This window comes from Meriones unguiculatus, chromosome 15, assembly GCF_030254825.1.
Source record: "Meriones unguiculatus strain TT.TT164.6M chromosome 15, Bangor_MerUng_6.1, whole genome shotgun sequence".
Lineage (NCBI taxonomy): Eukaryota > Metazoa > Chordata > Mammalia > Rodentia > Muridae > Meriones > Meriones unguiculatus.
The window spans coordinates 75,257,392-75,279,325 of record NC_083362.1 but is presented as its reverse complement, the minus strand read 5'-3'; the positions used below and the strand labels follow the sequence as shown (position 1 = coordinate 75,279,325).

Here is a 21,934-nt window from a genome sequence, read left to right as displayed (position 1 = left end):
ATTGGTCTGTGGACATGTCTCTGAGGGCTTTTTTTTTCAAGAAGGCTCTTTGTTTGTTTGGTTTGTGAGAAACTTGTACACGAGCCCTGTGTTTACACCACACTCCACAAACTTCCTATGATGCCACCAGCCCATTCCAAATTTATGATCTCTTCTTTAATTACTATTGTTGCATGTATATACATATACATTATATTTACTATTTAACTATATGCAGTATATGCAAAATAGTGTATATATATTATTGATAATGCTGTAGATAATATATATAATGCATTACACACACATGCACATACACACACACATATATATACACACACATTCATACATGCATATAAGACCCACTAAATTCTCTTAACATTGCTCGTGTGTAAATGTTTCCCAAGATGACCACCCGGAATTGGTCATCTTATTTGGGAATTTGCTCCTGGAAGAAACCAGTTCTCTCTCTCTCAGTAGTATGGGGCATTTCCTAGTTTGCTAGCTGGTAAGGAGATCCCAGCCCACTGTGGGCGGTACCATCCCTGAGCAGATAGGCCTAAGCTGTATATAAAGATAGCTAAAGGTAAGCCTGAGAACAGCCAGTAAACAGCATGCCTTTGTGGTGTTTGCTTCAAACTCCTGTCTTGAACTCCTCCTTTGGCCTCCCTTGATGGTGAACTGTAACTTATAAAGTGAAAGAATAAAAGAAGCTTTCCTCTCCAGGTTGCTTTTAATCATGCTATTCATCACAGCAACAGAAAAGCAAACTAAGACACTGTCCTTAAGTCAGGGTGATGGCCCACAGTTGGCAGCAAGCATCCTTCCTTGCTGAGTCATCTCGTGGGTCCAATTCACATGTATAAATATTGATTTGTCTAATTTTTTTTTTTTTACTTTTTCATTTTTTCAGAAATTTGCTGCAAAGGCCATACCACTGGAAGAGGCCGTTAAACTGATCCAGGTGGCAGAGCGGGCGAGGCAGGGCCGCCTCAGGGCCATGTTCATGAAGCAGATCTACCTTCAGGAGTGCAGAGCCAAGGAGATCAAGCTGCTGGGACGCAAAGCCGCAGACACCGGAGTGGCAGCCCTCCAGATTCAGAAAGTATGGACCGACGTGGCGGGAGCAGGGGCGGGAGGGGTCAGGCAACGCGCTGCAGCCTTGGGGCTGAGCGTGAAATTCAAAACGCGAAGCCCTACCTATAGGAGAGCTGGGTTGAGTTAGTAAACCCCACAAAGATTTACTGGCTTACCCCGGAAAAACATGGTCTTGTTTTTATTTTGTTTGTTGTAAGCTAGGAAGTTTAAGATGCAGAACACTGTGTTCAAAGACTTCCAAAAGGGCACCAGTAATTGTTGGAAAGAATGTTGCTGGATATAGTGAGGATGTAGATCCATAATGAGATGTTTTTAAAAACCCGCATCCATGCTGAGAGAGTTGCAGAAAGGAAAGGCTAGGAGCCACTCTTGGGGACTTAAAGACAAACTCACCACTTAGCACATTCCAGCCACCATGCCTAAGGGCCAGAACCTCAGTGTTCACTCTCGAGGGGCCCTTGGGGACCAATTTTTCATCTCAGTGTTACTAGTAATACACTCTGTCTTTTTCCTAATGGAGGGCAAGGTTGCTTGTGGGAAAATGAAGACTGCAGTCATGTAGCACAAATCAGAATTAAATTTGAAAGAAAATAAGGATAGGGACATACCTTGGAGCTTGAGGGGCAGGACACTGTCTCAACTGTTCATGGGTAGACACGGAAGAAAGCAGTGGGAAGGACAGGCAGATTCCTTTCTTTCTTACTGCCTCTGTGGCCTCATCGCCCTAAGCAAGCTGTTAGTTGTACCGTTAATTTTGGAAGTGCCTGAGCTATACTTCCCACAGTACTCTGGAAGGTTTTGATTGTATAGCCATGAAGTACTGTCCTTGGGTCTAGCCTCACTCTTCTGACTTCTCGAAGTTTCTCTTAAAGAATCCCGAGTAAAAGTAAAGATTCCTTCTTTAAAACCACTGGCTGTGGGAGCTGCAGAGGTGGTTCAGTGGTTAAGAGCACTGGCTCCTCTTCCACAGGACCTGGGTTCAGTTCTCAGCACGTACATGGCAGCTTGCAACCACCTGTAACTTCAGTCCCCAGGGATCTGATGCTTTCCTCTGGCCTCCGTGGCCGTTGACACCCATGTACTACACAGACATACACTAGGTAAAACTCTCGTCAGTGTAGCATCAGCAAGACCTTAAGAACACAGTGGGCTCCTCCAGCTTAGGGTTCGTGCCTAGTCTTGCTGTTCATTGTGTTTGGTTGCTATCCCTGGGAGGCCTGCTCTTTCTAAAGGGGAATGAAATATCAGTGGATCTAGGGAGGAGCAGAGCGGAGGAGGGGGAAGGAGCTAAGAGGAGTGGAGGGAGAGGAAGATGCAGGCAGGGTGTATTGTATGAGAAAAGAATAAATAAAAAGAAAAAAGAAACAAAAAAAGAACAAAAAAAAAAAAAAGAAAGCTGTTGCTTGTTATTTTAAAAAATGATCCCAGTGATACTCACATATGTAGGCTCGAGTCGGTTGACACCGTGCTCAGTATGGGCAGCTTCTCCAGGACTTCTTACAGGAGTGACGATGCCTTTGCAGGTGTGGCGAGGTTTCAACCAGAACAGGAAGACGCTGAAGGCTCGGGAAGACGAGATGGTGTTTCTGGGCATGGTGAGTTCGGCATTTAGAGAGCAGAGAGTGTGTGTCTTCTCCCTCGGGTTCCTGAAGAGTGAAAACAGAACAGGTGACTGAGAGAATGGAAGTGTCTGACTGTGTGGAAGTCTACAGGGGACCCGTGAGGTGGGGGAGAGCACCTCACATGACTCTGCAAAATGCAAAACGCACCTAATGGGAGACAGGCTGCAGAGGTGGAAAGAGCCCACACCTGCCGGGTGTCAGCAGAGCCCTTGGCTTCATGAGCGTCTTGCTGGTGAGAATGGAATTGGTTTGGGCCAGATGGTGTTGAAGGGCCCATTTCCACAGTGATCAGCAAGGCACTGGATACAAGGGTGCACTTGTTATGTACCACTGTGTGGTGGTGTCTACACAAAACGGCAGCTTACGTAGCCACCTGTGTTATGTCACGGGTCCCGTGGCTCAGGAATCTGAGCTAGAGCTGGCACAGCTCAGTTCCCTGCCTGGGTGTCACATGGCCACTATTGTACTAGTTGGGGATGGGTTCTCATATGAGGCTCGGGTGGGGAAGGTTCTGCTTTTGAGGCCATGTGGCCAGTGGTAGCATCCCTCCTTCTGGACAGCCAGACCAACACCGTCAGTCCTCTGCCAGATCTCAGCCGGAGATAGCCCAGCACTTGGAGTAATGGACCCTACAGTCTTCCAGGTCGCAACTTGCTTCCCCAGGGACAGCAAGCAAAAAGGTCCCTTCCCCATTGCCCTATTGTTAGTTAAAAGTAAGTAACAGGTTCCCAAAGAAGGGTGACAGCAGAATTTATGGACCGGAAGGCAGGGCACCAGAATCCCCTTAGAGCAGCATTTCACAGCCTGTGGGTCACAGTCCCTTTGCAGGTTGAATGACCCTTTTACAGGCCTCACCTAAGACCAACAGAAAACACAGATATTTACATTATGATTCATAACAGTAGCAAAATTCCAGTTAGGTAGCAACAAAATAATTTTATGACTGGAGTCACCACAACATGAGGAACTGCATTATAGGGACGCAGCACTGGGAAGGTTGAGAACTACTGCCTTGGAGTCTGCCCAAGGGGTCCTCAGCATTTTTTGTGCATGGAGTACAGAGCCTCTGAGCAGAGCTCATGAGTCCTGAACACAGCCCATGCCTCCCCAGGGTAGCCCCTCTTCCTCAGCTGAAACCCCTCTCCCCACCCCCACCCCCACCCCCTCGGAAGCTCAGAAGACCTCTCATGACATCCCTTCAGAGCCCAGGAGGTCAACTCCGGTGTTAGCATCGCCAGAGATGTGACCACTCCTGAAGGGGCCTCACTTGTTGAGGTTATGTCCGTTAATTTTTGTTTACACTAAGAATAGCAGAGTCCCACCAGGCTGCGCAGCAATGCGTCATTCAGGGGCACCAGGAGCCTGCTGCTCTGCTGGGGGCTATTGGTGCCCTCAGATTAAAACCCTGTAAACAGCAGTGCTGGCAGGGTAGGACTGGGTCTCCGAAGAGAACTAACTGCCTGAAGAGCGCTGGTGAGGCCAAGCAAGAAAAGAAGAAACAGGAATATAAATATACCATAAATAACCATAAATAACCACAGACACTAACAGGCAAAACAACAACAAAAAACAACACTATTAGACCATGTCTTGAACCTGTGTGGTCATAAATTAGAAGACACTGAGCAGAGATGATTGTTCAGGGAAATATAAATATCAAAACTCACAGAAGCCATAAGAAACCTCAGTGGAGCCAATCACAGTAGCAGAGGCTCAGCTGATTCTCCAGCTTCTGTGTTTAGGCAGGGCCCAGGAGAACTGGGCACCAAGGACAGTGGCGTTTGCCCAACGCAGACCCGAGTCAGTGCAGGGGAGGTGGCTCAGGTGGTACTGTGTACACAGTAGATAATGACGGCCTGTGTGGCTGACTACCTCTGCCCAGAACACAGCAAGCCGGCCTGGCTGGACCTTGCTTCCTGGAGCATTTGGCCATGAAGGAGAAGAAGTAAAATTTCCACACCCTGCTCCCTTCATCAGTCTCAGAGGCTCAGCTAGAGTCAGACTCTGGATATGACGTTTCTGTTTAAATGATTGGTGTTCACTTGAGAGGCAGAGTGAATGACCAACAGGAAGTGGCCTCGGTCGTACACCGTTTGTGTCGTAGTTGGGGCGGTGCAGACAACAGCGGGGTGTGAACCGAGGCCTGCCCCAGCGCTCAGCAAAGCGCCTTCTCCGCACACCCCAGGCTGCCCCCTCCCCGCTCCGCTGGCCTGCGTACACGGGTGAAGGGCTGCTGTTGCTGAATGTTCATGCAGAGAGGAACTGGGCCTTTTGTAAAAATGTGCTTTTGAAGTATGGTTGAAAAATAAATCATAAGCAGTTTCTAACTACCGTCCCAAAAAATGACATGTGGAAAAAGGACAATAAACAATGGGACAAAACAGAGAAAGAAAAAAAAAAAAACAAAAAAACAGGAGAAACAAATTTTGTCTATGGACTTCAGGTGAAAAATATAAACTAAAACTTGAATGAGCCATGGATGGTACATAGATGGTTACATCGACGTGACAACTGAAATGTCACCTACTGGCAATGGGCTGGGCTTCCCTTATCAATCATCAACCGCGGCCATCCCTCACAGACACGGCCACAGGCCAGTCTGATGTGGGCAGTCCTTCTGTCTGTTGAGACTGCTATAGTCCCAGTGTGCAGGGGGGCAGAGAGAAAGGACCCCTGGGGGGAGCCCACTGCCTAAACCAGTCAAATCTGGTTCACGTCAGAGAGCCTGCCTCCAAGTACGCAGTGAAGGGCAATCAGGGGAGACCTGTCAGCCCCTGGCCTCCACACTCGTGCACCACGCATATTACCCAAATGCACAGGTGTGCCTACATACCTACGAACACGCCCCCCAACTCCCCACATACAAGCACATGCAAAAATAAGCTAGTTAGCAAACTAGTTACATCGTTTGATTTTACTTTAAAAATCAAATTAGCAACCTAAGATTCACGGCGTGCATTTAAGAGACAAGTGAAATTCCACAGTAGTCAAACTTGTGACTCAATAGCATCTATTTGAATAAACTTCTGTTTAACATAATTCAGCCTCCAATTGCTGGTATCACCTGGTTGTTTTTTTGTTTTGTTTTGTTTTGTTTTAAGTACAGAATACCAAGTAATTGCCTAAGATGGTTCCATTCACCCTTCAGTCTTGACTGCCTACCCTGGTCCCATTAAGAGATGGAGCATTCCTGTGTAACTCAGACTTTCTGCTTTCCTCTCTAATTTCTGTGTGCTGGGCTCAAAAGAGAACTTCTCCACAGTACACTTTGCACAACATGAAGAGAACAGCTCCCCTGCTGTGTGTTCCATGCGACTTTCTCTGCATGCTTTTTTGCCCAGTATGACGCCTCTTGATGTTACATGTTCTATTGAAATTTTAACCACTGAGAAATCCATGGATTCAATTTTTGAAAGAATGTTATCTGCAGTTTGCTGGCTGATGACCATAAAAAAAAAAAAAAAAGTCCACTATCCCAAACCAATGGCATGTTTTCAATTGAATGTATTTTCCGCTCTGTCATTGACGAGGGTGTTGCCTCCTCATTTCAAATTTCAGTTTTCCATTTGTTCTCCTCGGTCCATAATGTCAATGGAAGGGCCGGCGGTTTAGTCCTTCCCAGCTGCGCGCCCATCTTCATACATGCCTGCCACCCTTCCTGGAGTGGCGATCCAGGTCCTGAGTGCGAAATCAGAGCAAGGCCATCGCCCTGCCTTCCACCCCAACCTAATGCTTCCCTTAATCATTGGCATATAAATTATTCTTTTGATATTGCCATTTTAAATATTTAGATTATGAAGTCTACAGAGGAAAATAAATAGTGGTCTAAAAATCATGTACGGCTATTTTAATTGGCAGAGCCAATGGCCTGGATCCAGTAAAAGGAAACTTAATGAACACAATCCATTCTCTTCTGTGGACCCCTCAGAGCCATCCGTCCTGCAGTCAGGCCCTGCATATTTTACGTTACCCTGAAGCCATCGAGTGCCGTTTGCATTGTAATGAGGAACTCTGGGGTCACTTATTAAAGGGACAGTCCTGTGGCTTCTACAAACATCGTCAGAGTCCTGAAAGCACTGTAAACCTGTTCACTTTAAGACACTACCATCAAACAGGCTATTTCCTCCATAGCTTTGGGGCTAATAAATTAGAATTTTATTCTTATTAACCCCAGCACAGGCTGGGCTACCCTGGGAGTGCGGCTCTTGGAGCCCCTGCTGTATCTTTTCCCATCAGAAGAGTTGTTTGTCCCTCCGTGTCCCAGCAGGGGCAGTGTACAGCCACAGGCATTTCTCCTGCGATTGCCGGGCCCCTCTGCGGCCTCTGGTTGGCAACATGTACCTTAGAGGCAGACAGACTTGGTTCAAAGCCCAGCTCTGTACTTGCCAGGAGCAGGCCCCTGGGTCTCACACACCCTCTCTGCTCTTTGATAGGCCAGCACAGTACTGCCTCTATCACAGAGCAGCAAGCAGAACAACCTAAGAGCTCAAAGGGAGAGGCTTTTTCTGGATGGTGAGGTAGAAAACAGGTCCTCCAAGGAACCTTGTTTATGTCATCCGGGGAAGTGAGAAGATGTAATGACAGTTGAGTGATCTTTACAAAGAACAAGGCCAGAAAGTTCATGTACAAAAACACAAAAATGCTTCAAAATAAGCTCTTATATAAAACACTCACATGAGAGACCTCAAAATCCTGTATACCCAGGCCCTTCTTGTCTCACCTTACTAAATCTGTGCGCTGAAAACTGGCCTGTCAAAATTTGGTCTGGAAAAGTTCGTGAGGCTGAGTCTGGTTCAATGCTTCCTCACCTGGCTGCAAAAGGGCCATCTGGAGATTCCCCGAGGCACTGGCATCTTCTGTCAGAGCAAAGCCTACAGAGTCAGCAGGCTGCCCGCTAGCTTCCCATGCCCTCTGGTGAGAAGGCTGCCCTGAAGCGCTTCGTGATTTCAAAAGCCGACTTCAGTCAAGCATCATCTCCCATGCCTGCAATCCTGGACATTGAAAATGAGGTCTCTCACAAGTTCCAGGCCAGCCTGAGCGATATGGAAAGTTCTAGGCCAGCCTGGGCTACAGTGTGAGCCTTTGTTTCAAAAAAGAAACAAACACTTGAAAGGCATTGGAGAAATGGTGAAACCACCCATCTTTTCTATTAACTAGGATTTTACCATTCAGTTGCCTGACCCGACATACCTTAGTTTGATTTCAAGTCTTCTTAATATATGTGTCTCTGTGTGTGTGTATACGTGTATATTATTTCTTCTTGTTGTTAATCTGCCTAATTATGGTTCTAGATTTTTAGGTCATCAGACACTAAATGACAAAATAACTCTTTTCTTTGTTTCCGCCTTCATCCTCTGTCCCCAGAAGGCCCTCAGGGGCTCCCTCGGGTGGGTGGTACGCCTTCACCTACCTCACAGGAGCCTTCAGTGCTGCATGGACCGCGGGCAGAGCTAAGGCCTCCTGGGCCCGGTGCTACCATGTCCTCCCATACAGAGCAAATCATGTAAACTGTCCAGCTCCCAGCACAGTGAGCACTGGCCAAGCCTACTCTGTTATGCTCTTCAGACAGCTGAAGATCCCAGGTTAGATACCAACATCATTTGCAACTCAGACATGGTTATTAAAATGCTAGCCAGTTTTTTCTTTGTTTGTGTTTTAACCCATTTAAGTTAGAGAGGGACCAGGAAGGTTTATGTCACTATAAAGTCTTGAAACAGCACTGTCACTGACTCAAAAGAAAGGGTGCCTTGCTTGTGTAAAACCATGCAAAGCAGTTCAGCAATAGCCACCAAGTTCAAATGCACACTGCTTTCAATGTATGATCTGCAACATCTGTAAGAAACTCTTTTTTTTAGACAAAATAGATTAAGTCTAAAATTCAGCAAAAAGAGAGGTCAAACACAGAGAATAAGAGTGTTTCTATGGGTCCTACCTGTGTGACCCTGGACGAGGCCCTTGATATCTCCATGCCTTCTTTTCCACGTGTATAAGATGAACACAGTAGCCCTCTCTCTGCTCAAAGAATGATTGTGCTCATATTTGTAGACCACTTAAACTTGCCTCATAGTGCTGACTTGAAGCTGTGACAGCACAAGGGCACACATTCAGCCTCAGCCACTAACAATTTGAAAGCTCACCAGCACCCAAGCCTGTCACAGGTTCTTCAGTAAGCACTTAAAAAACAAACTTAATTCTTAAAGAAATTAATTCTGATGGCTTAGAAAACATTCTTACTGTTTAACAGATTGGCACTTGCCAAAATGGTGGATCTTAAAGATTCACACTGAACTTGTTCAGCCCAGGGGACCAAAGAAAAATGACGTCTCCCCTATAGTCCCTGGCTTCTCCGTCTGCCTGTCTTCATACAGAGTAGGTGTGACCCCAGCTGCATACAAACAGGTGATTATGAAATGATGGAACCCTCACCACTTGGTACAATCTCAATGGGACCCAATGAAGAGTTAGATGTTCTACAACCTGAGGTCTTCGTCATAAGAAATCAGAGCCCTGGATGCCAAGGCAGCCCTTCCAAGCACCTATCCCCAAGTGCCAGGGCACAAGTGCAGGCCCTAGGAAAGCTGGTATGACAGGGCTGCTGCCTCAGATCTATTCCTCCCCTTTGGGTAACAACCACCACGCTGAGACAGAAGTCCTTTGGAAGATCATAATTCCCAGTCTACTTAGGACTGACCCACTGAGAAGATTTTTATAAAGACTGTTTTTTCTTCAATAAGGGGTTTTAAATCCAAAGCCTGTCAAGCATTAGCTAAGCATCAACATTAACAGAAGTGGAGTCTTGCCTCTCCCCAAACTCAGGAAGCGTCACTTCACATCGCATCTCTACAGCAACATCAATTATTAATGTGTGTGTGTTTTGCTGACAGAGGACCTCGCTGGAAATGTAGGTTTCGTTATTCCGTTCCGGGTCATTAACTGTGGAGCGCTGGCAAATGTAATGGTTTGCTCACATGGGGAGCCTTCATTAAGATGCATTAATCTACAGCCCATGCATTTCAGTACGTCGTATGTTGTCATGTTCCCCCTCTCCTTTTAATATCCCTAATTTATTTTTAAATGAGTTGCTGTTTATGTGGCCAGTTAACAAATTTGAATTCATGTGACTGGAGTCGCTAAAGAAGAAAAGATGTTTGTGCCCAGAGGACAGGATGCTCGTTAGCATAGGATGTAAATTTATTAGAGCCTCCAAATGCAAAAAACATCAAAAGGAGGGAGTTACAAATGACCCAGATGTATTCTTGCAAGAGAAAATCTATATGGAGGAACATGCATGCATGAATGCTGCCATCTGAAAACACAGCACGGAGCGACTCAACATGGAATGGCAGGAGCTTGTAGCTTGCTACGGCCATCTTCACTGGCATGAGACCTCTACTTTCACATCTGTCCAATGGGAGCCTCTGTGCTCTCATTTCTTCCAAAGATGGACATGAGCACCACTGAGGAGACACGGTGGAAGGGCTTGTGAGACAGAGTACAACCAAGCTTTGAGATGATTGAATCAGCCTGTAAGATGCTTTAACAGGGGCTGGAGAGATGGCTCAGTGTGTCTAAGTATGCGCTGTGCAAACATGAGAACTGGAGTTCAGAGCCCCCAGCCTCCCACATAAATGCTAGGTGGACGTGGTGACCTACCTGTACTCCCAGCTCTCAGGAGGTGAAGATAGATGTCAGGAGCAGGCTGCCTAGCTGGAATGGCCAAAATCTGTGTGTTCTGGGTTTAGATGAGAGACTCCAGAAAGATACTGAATGTCAGCCTCTGCCCTCCACACACCTAAGCACGCACACAGACACACACACTCACACACACACACACACACACACACACACACACACACGGGAGCTTTTTTGACCCAGTGGCCCGGGTACAGAATTCCTAGAATTCTGCCCTTTGACCTGCCTGGCTGTGCTGGGACATCCGCACCAAACCCATTGACACACTGCCTGGGACTGGCCAGAACTCCCCCAGGCAGTTAAGAAGTTACTCAAAGTAATGCGGTAGGCATTGCCGGACAGACAACAGGGTAAATCACTGCAAGAGAGCAGGTGGCAGGAAAAGAACTCGGAAGGAATGTGTTCTCAGTAGTGATAACGTCGGTTCCCAACATAATTGACTTAAATTATTTCATATAATGCTACGTTTAAAAATACCTGTGTTTAACACCAAAATGCAAATTTCCCAAAAATGTCCTTTGGTTCTCAAGACCCGTGAAAGGCTGGCTTTGGTACCCAGTCACTCTGTCTTTGACCTGAGAGCCTTAGTAGAACCTCTGGATGCCTCTAGAGGCCAGGCTCTTCCCCTGCACAGGAACGTTGTCCTCCTGCTCTTGTATTACTGCTCTGGGGGATTATAAACACCAGGCTTGGCTCCTTCCCCACTCCAACCCCCTTTACTTCACTCCATCCAAGTCTCCATCATGGTACTTGCCTAGATTGTTGCATAGAGGTATGGGCTAATCTACCTGATTTTGCTCCCTTGGGGCTTCAGAAGAACTGAGTGTTATCCTAAGATCATTTGAGGTCTGACTGTCTACACCCGTATAGATGCTGAGCATGGCTCAGGGCTGAGGCCAGGGAGATGCTCCACACTGACTACTTTCTGCTTTGTTGATTGACAGATCTGGAAGGAGAACATTCTTTAAGATGTGTTGGGATGTATGTCTGAATTAGGCTACACAATGCCTTTCTTTAGAGAGTTGAGAGTTGATTGTCAGAGTTGATTTTTAGGACATCGACTCACAGCCAAACATTGGGCAGAGCACAGGGAGTCTTGTGGAAGAGTTGGAGGAAGACTATCATGACCTGGAGGGGATGGGCACGCCACAAGATGACCAACAGATCCAACTAACCTGGGCCCAGGGGCCTTCGCAGAGACTGGTCCACCCACCAAGGACCATGCATGGACTTGACCTAAGCCCCTACAAATAAATAGCTGATGGGCAGCTTTGTCTTCATGTGGGTCCTCTAGAAAGGGGAGGGGGCTGTCTCTGACATGGATTCTGTTGCCTGCTTTTCAATCACTTCCCCCTGGTGGGGCTGCCTCTGGATAAGCCTCAGTGAAAGAGGATGCTTTCAGTCCTGATGCAACTTGATATGTTAGTGTGGGTTGGAGTGGTTCTCCCCTTATCTGAGGAGTAGAGAAGGGGGTTATCAGGTAGAGGGATGGAGAGTGGGACTGGGAGGAGAGGAGGGAGGGCCTCCGATTAGGATATAAAGGGAATAAATAAAAAATTAATTAAATAAATAAAAATAACCAGAATACAACTCCTTTCGGCTTTGTGACAAACACATCTCTCCTGCACATTCTCTTTCTTCCCACTGATCAAGAGAATTCAGGAAGTATTAGTTTTTGAAGTGTGGGAGGCCTTTTTAGGCTTCCTGAATGTCCTAGTTTTCTGTCATGATAACACAGTGTCTGAGATGAGCAATTTAAAATATAAAAGATTTGTTTTACCTAAGAGGTTCAGAGTTGTTGATAACCTCACTGCTTCGGGTCTGAATATGCCTTTTCTGAGCTATCACCCACCTCTGTGTGGACAGTGGTGTGTGTGGTCTCTCTCCATCACAGTGAATGAGTTCTTCGGGTGCTCATACTGGCTCTAATCTTGTGCTCTAGATGCATTTTTTATGTGTCTGTGGCGAGGCACCCCCAAAGACAACACATTTGATTTACTACTAATGTTTTCCCCTAGTCCTGTGACTTAGAGAGTCTCAACTTTTGGGCGTTTGTTTTCAGAAACCACCCCCTTACTTCAACGACATCAGTGCCGCCATCGTCCAGTCTGAAAAGGTGCAGTGCCTGCGCAATGAGGTGCAGAAAAAGCATGAAGAAAACTACAAGAAAGCCTTAGTAAGCATCAAGGAGGAACTGAAGGCGATGGAAGGCTTGGGAATCAAGGAGCACCTTCAAGACCAGATCCGACAGTGGTTCATCGAATGCAGGTGAGCACTGTCCTCTGGGGTGGCTCAGCTCATTCGGCACCTTTGTTGTTGTTTGCTTGCTTTGTTATTTTTTGAGACAAGGTCTCATTGTTTGAACTTAAAGAAAGCCCCTTGCTTCCACTCTGGAGTCCTGGGATTATAAACATGAGCCTGGCTTATGTTCTTAAACACTAAGGCATCCAGCAGGGAGACGTGAGGTTTTAAAAAGTCAGATATCCAACACTAATGATTCAGAAACGGTTTTAATTAAATTGCTTCTTGGCCTCTGTGTGTTTTCTAAATATGGAAATATGGCCCATGCATGGCCCTGTGACCACATGCAATAGAATGTGATAGGTAGGAAACTGAATGGCCAAGTGATTCTAAAGCCCCAGGAACTGGAAATAACCAGGTCTGACTGCCTTTCCCTTGAGAACCAGCAACCCACTGCTTCAGGCTCTCAGTCCCTGGCCCTCCACAGTACCAAATTCTGGGACCTAGGACTCCCTAAAGTGGTGGGTCACTAGAGGTTCTCAGGCCAAGGCCCCAGGCCTATTTTTATATTGGACTTCTTATTGCTTTTAAATGAAATACTAACTGGTCTAAGGCTTGTTTGCTGGAGCAGTCTTACAGTGTGTTTTATCTCAAGGGGGAAGAAATAAGGGTGCTCCGTCATAGTCAGGTGCTGAGGAAGGAGATTCAGACATCTCGTCCCAGGCCAGGTTTTGTATCACCCCAACATTAGGCTCTGAGACACTCAAAACACCCGCACGTCAGCTCATTGGGACATGAGAACTGAATAGACATAGAAAAATCAGATTTCTTCTTTAAATAAAATCACACCAGAAAGAGAGGGAGTGTGTGTGTGTCAGGCTGTAGAGGCCGGCAGAGCAAGGGACATAGACAGGCTCCCAGGTGACAACTGGCAGGAGGGTCGGGGCTTGTTCCAGCAGCTGGACAGCCAAGCCCTGTCCACAACCGTTCTCCACCTCCCTGTGCTGACATGAAAATCAAATACTCGCTCCCCAAATGATAGTCAAACTTTATCCCAAAACTTCACAGTGGGTGTTAGGCATGGCACACACATGCTTCAGATGAGAGGATTCTATTCTATTCTTTCCGATAAATGACATTTCCACACATTTAATTATTTTTCTCAAGTTCAACATTGACTGTGTGAACTTTCTTTTTCCTTGGAGGGGCATTTAAATGAGAATCTTGATGGAGAATTCTGAACTCATCTTAGGAGACAGGGTGGGCTTTTCCTGGGGGAAGAGAATATAGACAGGCACACACCCCTCTTTTCTTCCTGACACTCTCCCTAGCTTCTCTCCTGGTGACGGTTGCACAAATGTGCACATTTGTCAAAACTTATCAAATTCCACTCTTGAAATCTGAAAGGTTTATCACCTGTCAGTTATACCTCAAGTCAAGCTGTTAGAATGCCACAAGACAGGTAGTGCACCAGCAATATGGCAGTGTGTTAGTTCTGAAAAGTCACATATTTTGCTATTTCTCATAATACCAAAACCCAGTCTTCTAGCCTTGTTCTCAAACCAACCTGCTCATAGCATAAGGGAAAGTTGCACTTGTCAGTTCTGATTTAAAATAGTCGTTAAGTGGGTTAACTGTCTTTTCTACATAGATATGTGACCAGTTCAGATGTCCCTTCACAAGACTCTTGCATGATATCTCTCCTTATGGATCCTGCCTACATAGAGGGTCCAAGCTTTAAACACCCAGAGCTGTTCCTGGGTGAAGAGTGACTAGACTGTGGGCATACACAGACACCTGTTAATTATCACCTTAATATTGGGTCATGTGGCGAGAAATTACGTGTTTTGTGAATGCACAGTTGCATGTCTATCACGGGGGTACACACAACACACACACACACATACACATCTGGATAGCCAAGCCTCCCTATGACTGGACACCTGGAGGCTTCTAGATAATGTGTGTGTGTGTATGTGTGTTGTTGTTGTTGTTGTTGTTGTTGTGTAGAGCACATGCATGGGCTAGCACAGCACAGTGTCTTATCACACGACTCCAAATGGTACACGGTATAAAAGCAGGGGCTGTTTATTCTGGAATTCTGCACTTAGTGTTTTCAGATCATAGTTGACATCAGGTCATGGAACCCAAAACCACAGAGGACAGAGGTACAGACAAGGGACCTGCTGTGCTCAGAGCACATGGAACACCCTAAGCTTTTTGTGCACATGTGGAAAGGCTTCGGAAGTTTGCCTCCAGGTGGGTTCCAGGGAGAGGGATTGCTGTAGAATCGATCTTCTGTGAGAATTCTTTTGTTTCAGTAAGTATAGTATTTATGATTTAAAAAACAGTTGAAAATACGTGAGAGGTGGGGAAAGGCAATCTGCTCCCAAAGATTTAAAATATTGAAGGTACTCAAGTTTTAGGAAAGTAGCTCAATGAGGCGTCTTCATCACATGCTTGACTCTCGTTCCCGATGCAGAATTGGGTAGCATGGCAACTGTATGAGTTGTTTTCCCTACCTGAGTCGTGGGAGGCCCTGGCTGTCAGTCTGGAAGTGACCAGTTATTCCAGCATTTATGAGTTTTGAAACTGCAGCTGGTGGGTCCTCCAAGGACACTTCCTCCCTGTGTCCCCGACCCCACCGTTTGGGAGCTGGTCAGTGGCCCCCCTCATGGATACACTGGGCAGAATTCACAAAGGCATAAAAATTCCTCTTTTTGAAGTAATGTAAGGTCGAGGGTAAATTTATTTTCATAATTGCATTAAAGTCGTCTGATGGACTTTGATAAAGAGCCTGTTCCTTGCTGTTTTAAATCAAAGGCAAATAAAAGCAAATATTGTCTTTTGAAGTATGAAACACGCTCAGTTCTCAGAATAAATCCCAAAAAGATGCACAGGGGCTGGTCAGGCGATTGTAAGAAGCCCTCAGACGCTCACTCACAGCTCATCTGGTCAGTATGCATAGGCTGGCCTAGGGCTCCAACCCACCATGCTGCCTAGGGCAACACTGTCCTCCCAAGGGCTGGGTCACAGATGTGTGACACCGTGCTTTGATTATTTGCTTTTTAAGCTATATTAGATAATTAAAAAAATATCTACCTGGCAGTTTCATACATGGATATAATGATCTCTGGTTGTTTTCAGTCTTATTCTATCCCTACCCCCCACCACTGAAAAGTTAAACTTCAAAATCACAGCTATTCAGTCAAGGGAGAGTTTAATGAAGGGAAGTTGGCCTGTGTATAGTTTTAGCACACAGAGACAGCTACTGTGAACATTTTTGGTGAAGTTCCTTCCTGTCTCTTTTCTGTCCAATATATATTTTAATTAGTTTTAGTTATTCATATTTTTGCTAATGTTTAAAACTTTAGCCTTGAACTTTCCCACGGCCTTGTAATCCTTTCCAAAATATTTTTTAAATGAATGCTTGGCATTCAATTGCATGGGTGCACTAGTTAACACACTGATTATAATCTTTTTAATATTTTGCAGAGCTGATAAAAAAAGAAAGGTTATCAGGTGATCTTGGAATCTGTATTAATTTAATTATTTAGCGGTTGGGGAACAATTTCACTTTTGTTTTTGCTTTGAGACATGCTCTAACTATGCAGCCCAGGATAGCCTTGAATTCGGTGTATTCCTATCTCAGCCTGCTGAGTGCTTGGATTACGAGTGTGCGTCCCCAACTTATTTGAATTGTCTGTTTGTTGTTCTTCATCTCTGAGCTGCTCTGTCATTTTATTTGCTTTTCTGTGCTATAGTGTTGGATGTTTCATTTTCAATGTGATTATATATATATATATATATACATATACATATATATATGATCTTTAAGCTCTTGATGTATGATGGTTAAAACAATGACTGTCATTATCATGCCAAGGGAGGCCTCGGTGCCTTGCATCTCTGGATCTTGTGCAGAGTGTGCATCATCCTTGGCGGAGTGTGGGTGATATGAAGCAGCAGCTTTCGTCAAAGATCTCAGTCTGCGAAGTATAACTAGCTAGAGGCTGCTTCAGTTGTTGGTCAAGGTTCGTCAAGCAAGAACCAACTTCCTGGGCTTGGCCTTCATCCCTCCTCCTAGCCCCAGGGTCAGAACTCAGATGTGGGGTTCCCCCACTGTAACTCCCAGGGCCTCACTTGTAATTGTAGCCATCTTAGTGCCTGGGTACCTCAGGTGTGCATCTGGGGAAGAGGGGAAGACAGTTATTTCCTGAATACTTATTCTGTGTCAAGATGGCTTTACACATGAACTCACTTGGTCTTTATGTTGGTTTGCTATCATTACCATATTAAATCGCTGCTTCTTGGTGACTGAACTGGAAACTGGAGGTCTGAGGCAAAAGGATAGAGCTGTGCCCTCTAGAAACTCTTAAGGATAATTCAGTCACTATCTCCTCCATCTCCTGATGGCTGCTGCCACTCCTTGGCTGATGCGTCTAAGTCTCTCCATACACCAATGGTCGCCTTGTTCTCCCTTCAGTGTGTCTCTGACCACTCTGCACATTCTGCAAGGTATTGAGGACAACGGGGAGGGAACACCAGATGATGCAGAGAACCCTCCCAAGTGTTCAATCACATCTTCCATGTACGGTGTCACAGGCTGCAGGGGTGAGGACACAGGGTCTTTGGAGTCCACTGTTCAGCCCAGCACACACCCACAGCCCTGGGATATGACACTGCATCCTTCCACCCACCGGCAGCACAGTAAGGACTGGCAGCGTCAGGACTTCAGGTTGGTCTAGATATTACCATCCAACAGGACTGACTCTCTGCTGCTCTGGAAATGTTCCAGACCGCCATCTAGCACAGCTGCAGATGTCAGCTTAGTCTGGCGACGTGAGCTGGCTCCAACTTACAAAGGCTCAACTATACAGTGTGCAAAGCAGGGCACATGGAACGGAAACAGGTTTCCCAGTTTAAACACGGGCCTTGTCCTGGGCTGGAGCGACGTGGTCTGGTCCTTGATGGGGAGCAGTAATGAGTAGTGCAGGGAGTAGAGAGCAGGGCACAAGTCCCTGTCAGCCCTGTGACCTCAAGGGCAATCTGTGGTGTGCTGTGTGGTCAAGCTGGGACGATCGGCAGAGCAAGTATATTAAATGCATTTTCCACTTAGCTTGCTCTCCGACTCACAGTACATTTAAGGGACATAGCTAAGCAGCAGCTTAGCTTTCATTTCATGTGAATGTAGGCTTAGGTGACCACTCGTTCCTAGTGGCTACCATATTGAGAAGCACAGCTGTGTAGATGTTCCCAGGAAGAACTTGTTCTTGTGTCTTCACCTGAGACCACCACCACTGTGTTAAGATTCAAGACTCCACTGTGAACTTCATCCCAAAGCCTCATGGAGAGATCTCAGCCGTAGGTTCATCCAACACACAGATAAAGCAGAACCTTGAAGCCCCAGCTAGGCTGCAGCACTCGGAGCCAGTCTGTGGAACTGGGACTGTCATCACTCAACGTGCAATAGCCTTTCGCCGTCCTGGCCACCCGCATCAGCACCGTGTAAGTAGCCTTCATCACCAGAGAACTGGACAACTCTGGGTCTTAAGGCCTTTACAAATGAGAATCCCAAGTCGTCTGGAAGTCTTATGGTGCCTCTGACTCCTGTGGTTCATGACTTACTTACTCACTCAGTTTCGTTTCTGTTGCTGTGATTAAGCATCCTGACAAAAGCAGCATGGCAGAGGAGAGGTTTTATGTCTGTTGTAATCCCAGGTGACAGTCCACTATCGCAGAGAAGTCACTGAAGCAGGAGCTTGAAGTAATTGATAATATCATAAACACTCAAGAACAAAGAGAAATAATGCAGCTGGGTGTGGTGATGGTGGTGGGGGAGAGAGAGAGGAGAGGGAAACTCCTGCTTCTGCTCTTTCTAAACTTCTGCTGCGTTCTCTTCACTCCTTCAGGGTCCAGCCTGAGGAATGATGTCCCCGGCAGTAGGCTTGAGTCAGGTAATAATTAAGGCAATGCCCCAGAGCCAGGCCCACAAACCACCCTACGGGGCAATTCCTCCCCTGAGGCTTTCTTCTCAGATTATTCTAGGTTGTAGCAAGTCTACAGTTAAAACTAACTCACACCTTGTTTAAAAGTGCTGTGACTTCCAGAGAACCTTTCAAAGGGAGCTACGGTGTGGGAGTCAGATCAGCCTGCAGATCTCTCTAGGCACATTTCAGCAGACTCCCATGTTACTATTCTCGGTGCTATGACCAAGGACCTAACAAGAAGTAACTTAAGAGAAGAAAATCTCCTTGATTCACAGTTTGGGGGGGGGGTACATCCATCATGGCAGGGTAGACGTGGCAGTAGACCCTTGGACATGGCTAGACACATTGTGCCTGCAGTCAAGAAGCAGGAAGTGAAAATGAAACGCAGCAGGACTCTGAACCCTGGAGGCCGACCCCAAGTTCTGCACATCTTTCACTGATGCTCCATGTCTTAAAGGTTCCACAACCTTTAGTGCCACCAGCTGGGGACCAAGAAGTCAAACACATGAGTCTATAGGTGAGAATTTGCATTCAAACCCAACAGTGCTATGAGTTGTAGATAGGCTTATGTTGTTTTCCCAGCAGACACAATAGTCACTGTGAAGGTGGAAGGAAATGACTGTGGAGGAGCTGGGCCTCAGCAGTGTGGCCATGCGGCTGGAGATGTAGCTACCACCACTGCCTGTTAGTGTTATGAGGCAGTGATGCAGCCTGCATATACAACAAACAAATGCGCTGTGAATGCAGCATATGCGCACGGGCTCTCACACTCTTTGGGAGTTGAGGCCCTAGAGTAGAGGCTGTGTGGGTTCTAATCTCTACTCTACCACTTAAGTCTTTGTGACCTTCAGCCATACCTCCCCTCTCTGCTTCTGTTCCCTCATCTAAATGTATGTTGGTGGTAGGGAGAGTCTTAATGCCTACTCTATGAACAGGATAGATGGGTTAATAAATATGACACCATCAAAAAAATGTAAAGCCATGGTACTCCATCAGACACACAACATACAGTTCTGAACATTTGTTATATTCTTGGCACCCTATGTTTCGTTCTGGGGTCTAGCATCCTGACTTCCACAGCCATAGGCACATTTTGGGGCCTCTTAGTCATAATGCTGCCTACCAACCTACAAAGGAGGCTGCTGAGGGTGGTAGAGAGGAAGGTCTGAGAGGGAGGAGTCAGCCCAGATGGGAGAGGGGTCATAAAAGGATTGTGGCCCAAAACAGCAAGTGTGGAATGTGCTCAGGCCCCAAGACAGGGGTGCAACTTGTCTGGGATCCCCATAGATGTGCATTTTTTCCTGAAGAATCTCCTGAGATTTTGGTCATTTGGGAGGGGGTTGTGTTTTAAAAATTAAAGAACAGTTTAAGTGAAGCTCAGTCTGCTCCCCACCCCCATCTTAGTGCACAGTTCTGTGCATTAAGCTTTGATATTCTTAAGTCTGGGAGACCTTGGGTTCAGGGCCCTGTCTTCTTGCTCCCTTAATGCAAAAACAACCTATCAATGCAAAGTCACCATGCTTTGGCCCTTCAAGGGTCAGGCTGGAAACAGAAACTTGCTCTTACCAGGGTGCAGCCAAACCTTGGTTTTGACACTAGCCTGAGGGAATGGAAGCCTATATTCCCCAGTGTCACCCTTGTGCTGCCTGCCTGGACCACCAGAGCCTTTGGGTCCAACTCACTAATTGGGTCCTACCATATGCCCCTCAGATGAGCCCGCCTGCCTCCTGCTCCGCTAGAAAGGACCAGGTCTGTGCCAGGCGCTCATAAGCATCCCCTAATAAGCCTCTCTCTAATTAGTTCTTTAGTCTTCCACATTATTCCACTTGTACACCTTACACAACAACCAGCGCAATTAGCCCACACAACAGAAGCGGCAGCCATTGAAGCAATCAGCACTGTCCTCCCAGCTGTGGGTCTCGTTTTAATTCCGCCAACCGTCACCTTGAATTCTTTACATAGTATATTAGATTAACAATCCACCCCTATTCATAATAATGGTAGATCACCCATGAAGTTGAAATTAGGGATGTAGAGATTGGGGAGATCTAAGTTTTAAGTGCTAAGTAATTCCTGGGTCATACCTAACACACCCCAGAAGTTCTGAGGGGCCTTCTCTGAGTTCTCGGCTGGAATTCTCACACAATGTTGATCCCTCACACCCACTACATCACTTACTTTCCGCATTGCTGTGACAAGATGCCTAACAAAAGCCATTCAGGGAAGGAAGGATTTGTTGTGGCTTCTGGTTTGAGAGATCACTGTCCATCGTGGGGTAAGAAAGACACAGTGGCAGGAGCGTGAGGCAGCTGGTCGCACTGCATCCACGGTCAGGAGACAATGAAAGACAAATGCTGGTGCTCAGCTCACTTCCTCCTTTGTATTCAGTCCAGGATCTCAAGCCATTGAGGGTCTCAGCTCAGTTAACCTGGCCTAGAAACTCCCTTGCAGACATGCCCAGAAGCTGGTCTCCTAGATGATTCCAGATCCTGTCAAGTTGACAGTCCCTATTAGCCACCATGCCAGAATCTCTCCCTCTCAAGGGCTCCAGCAGCAAGGCGCTTGGCCTGAGTGTCTTCAACTCTAAGCCACAAAGGACTGAGAAATATCCACCACTGTTGTACAAAAGGATGGTGGATATCCATATTTTTTGTTTGTGTTTTTAAAATTAAGGTGTAATTTAAATGAGGTTAAGTCTGTCCTACCCTACATCTCAGTGCATAGTTCTATGCATTAAGCATTGGTATTTTTAGGGCTGGGAGACCTGGGGTGCAGGGCTGTCTTTTCCCTTCCATCATACACTGGGAACTCTAGAACCTACTTGTCAGTGCAGACTCTCCATGCTTTGGCCCCAAGAAGGTCACGCTGGAACAGAAATTTGCCGGCTGGCAAGAATGGACCTGAAGGAGGAAGGGCTTATTTTGACTTTCAGTTTAAGGAGCAGCATAGTCAATCGTGATAGGGAAGGCTTGGGAGTGGGAGAGTAAGGGAGTTTGCCATCAGGATGTGGAGAGCAGACAGGAAGCAGGGCCAGGCTACCAAACCTAAGGCCCACACTCATCAACTATTTTCTCTCACGGTGCACCACCTTTTAAAAGTTCTAACCCTTCTAAACCACAGGCGGGATGAGTGTTCAGACACATAAGCCTGTGGAGAATATTCCATGTTCAAACCACAACAGCACCATAGGGCTCAGTAGGTATTACCTAGGAGCCCAGGTCTTTACTCATTCCTGACTCTTCCTCTTCCCTCAGCTGCTTCCTGCAGTGTAGTTAAAAGGAAAAGAGAGAGCCACCAAGAGAGAAAGAAGAG

The 21,934-nt window shown here is 46.4% G+C and overlaps 1 protein-coding gene across 1 annotated transcript in view; it reads left to right on the top strand.

Annotated features, from left to right (window-relative positions):
• Window positions 1–21,934, top strand: part of Iqca1 (IQ motif containing with AAA domain 1) — a 114,880-nt gene that overhangs the window by 12,599 nt on the left and 80,347 nt on the right. Inside the window, exons 4-6 of the mRNA XM_021644002.2 lie at window positions 893–1,084; window positions 2,601–2,672; window positions 12,454–12,659. Coding sequence (XP_021499677.1) covers window positions 893–1,084; window positions 2,601–2,672; window positions 12,454–12,659 — 470 coding nt within the window. The remainder of the gene's footprint in view (window positions 1–892; window positions 1,085–2,600; window positions 2,673–12,453; window positions 12,660–21,934) is intronic.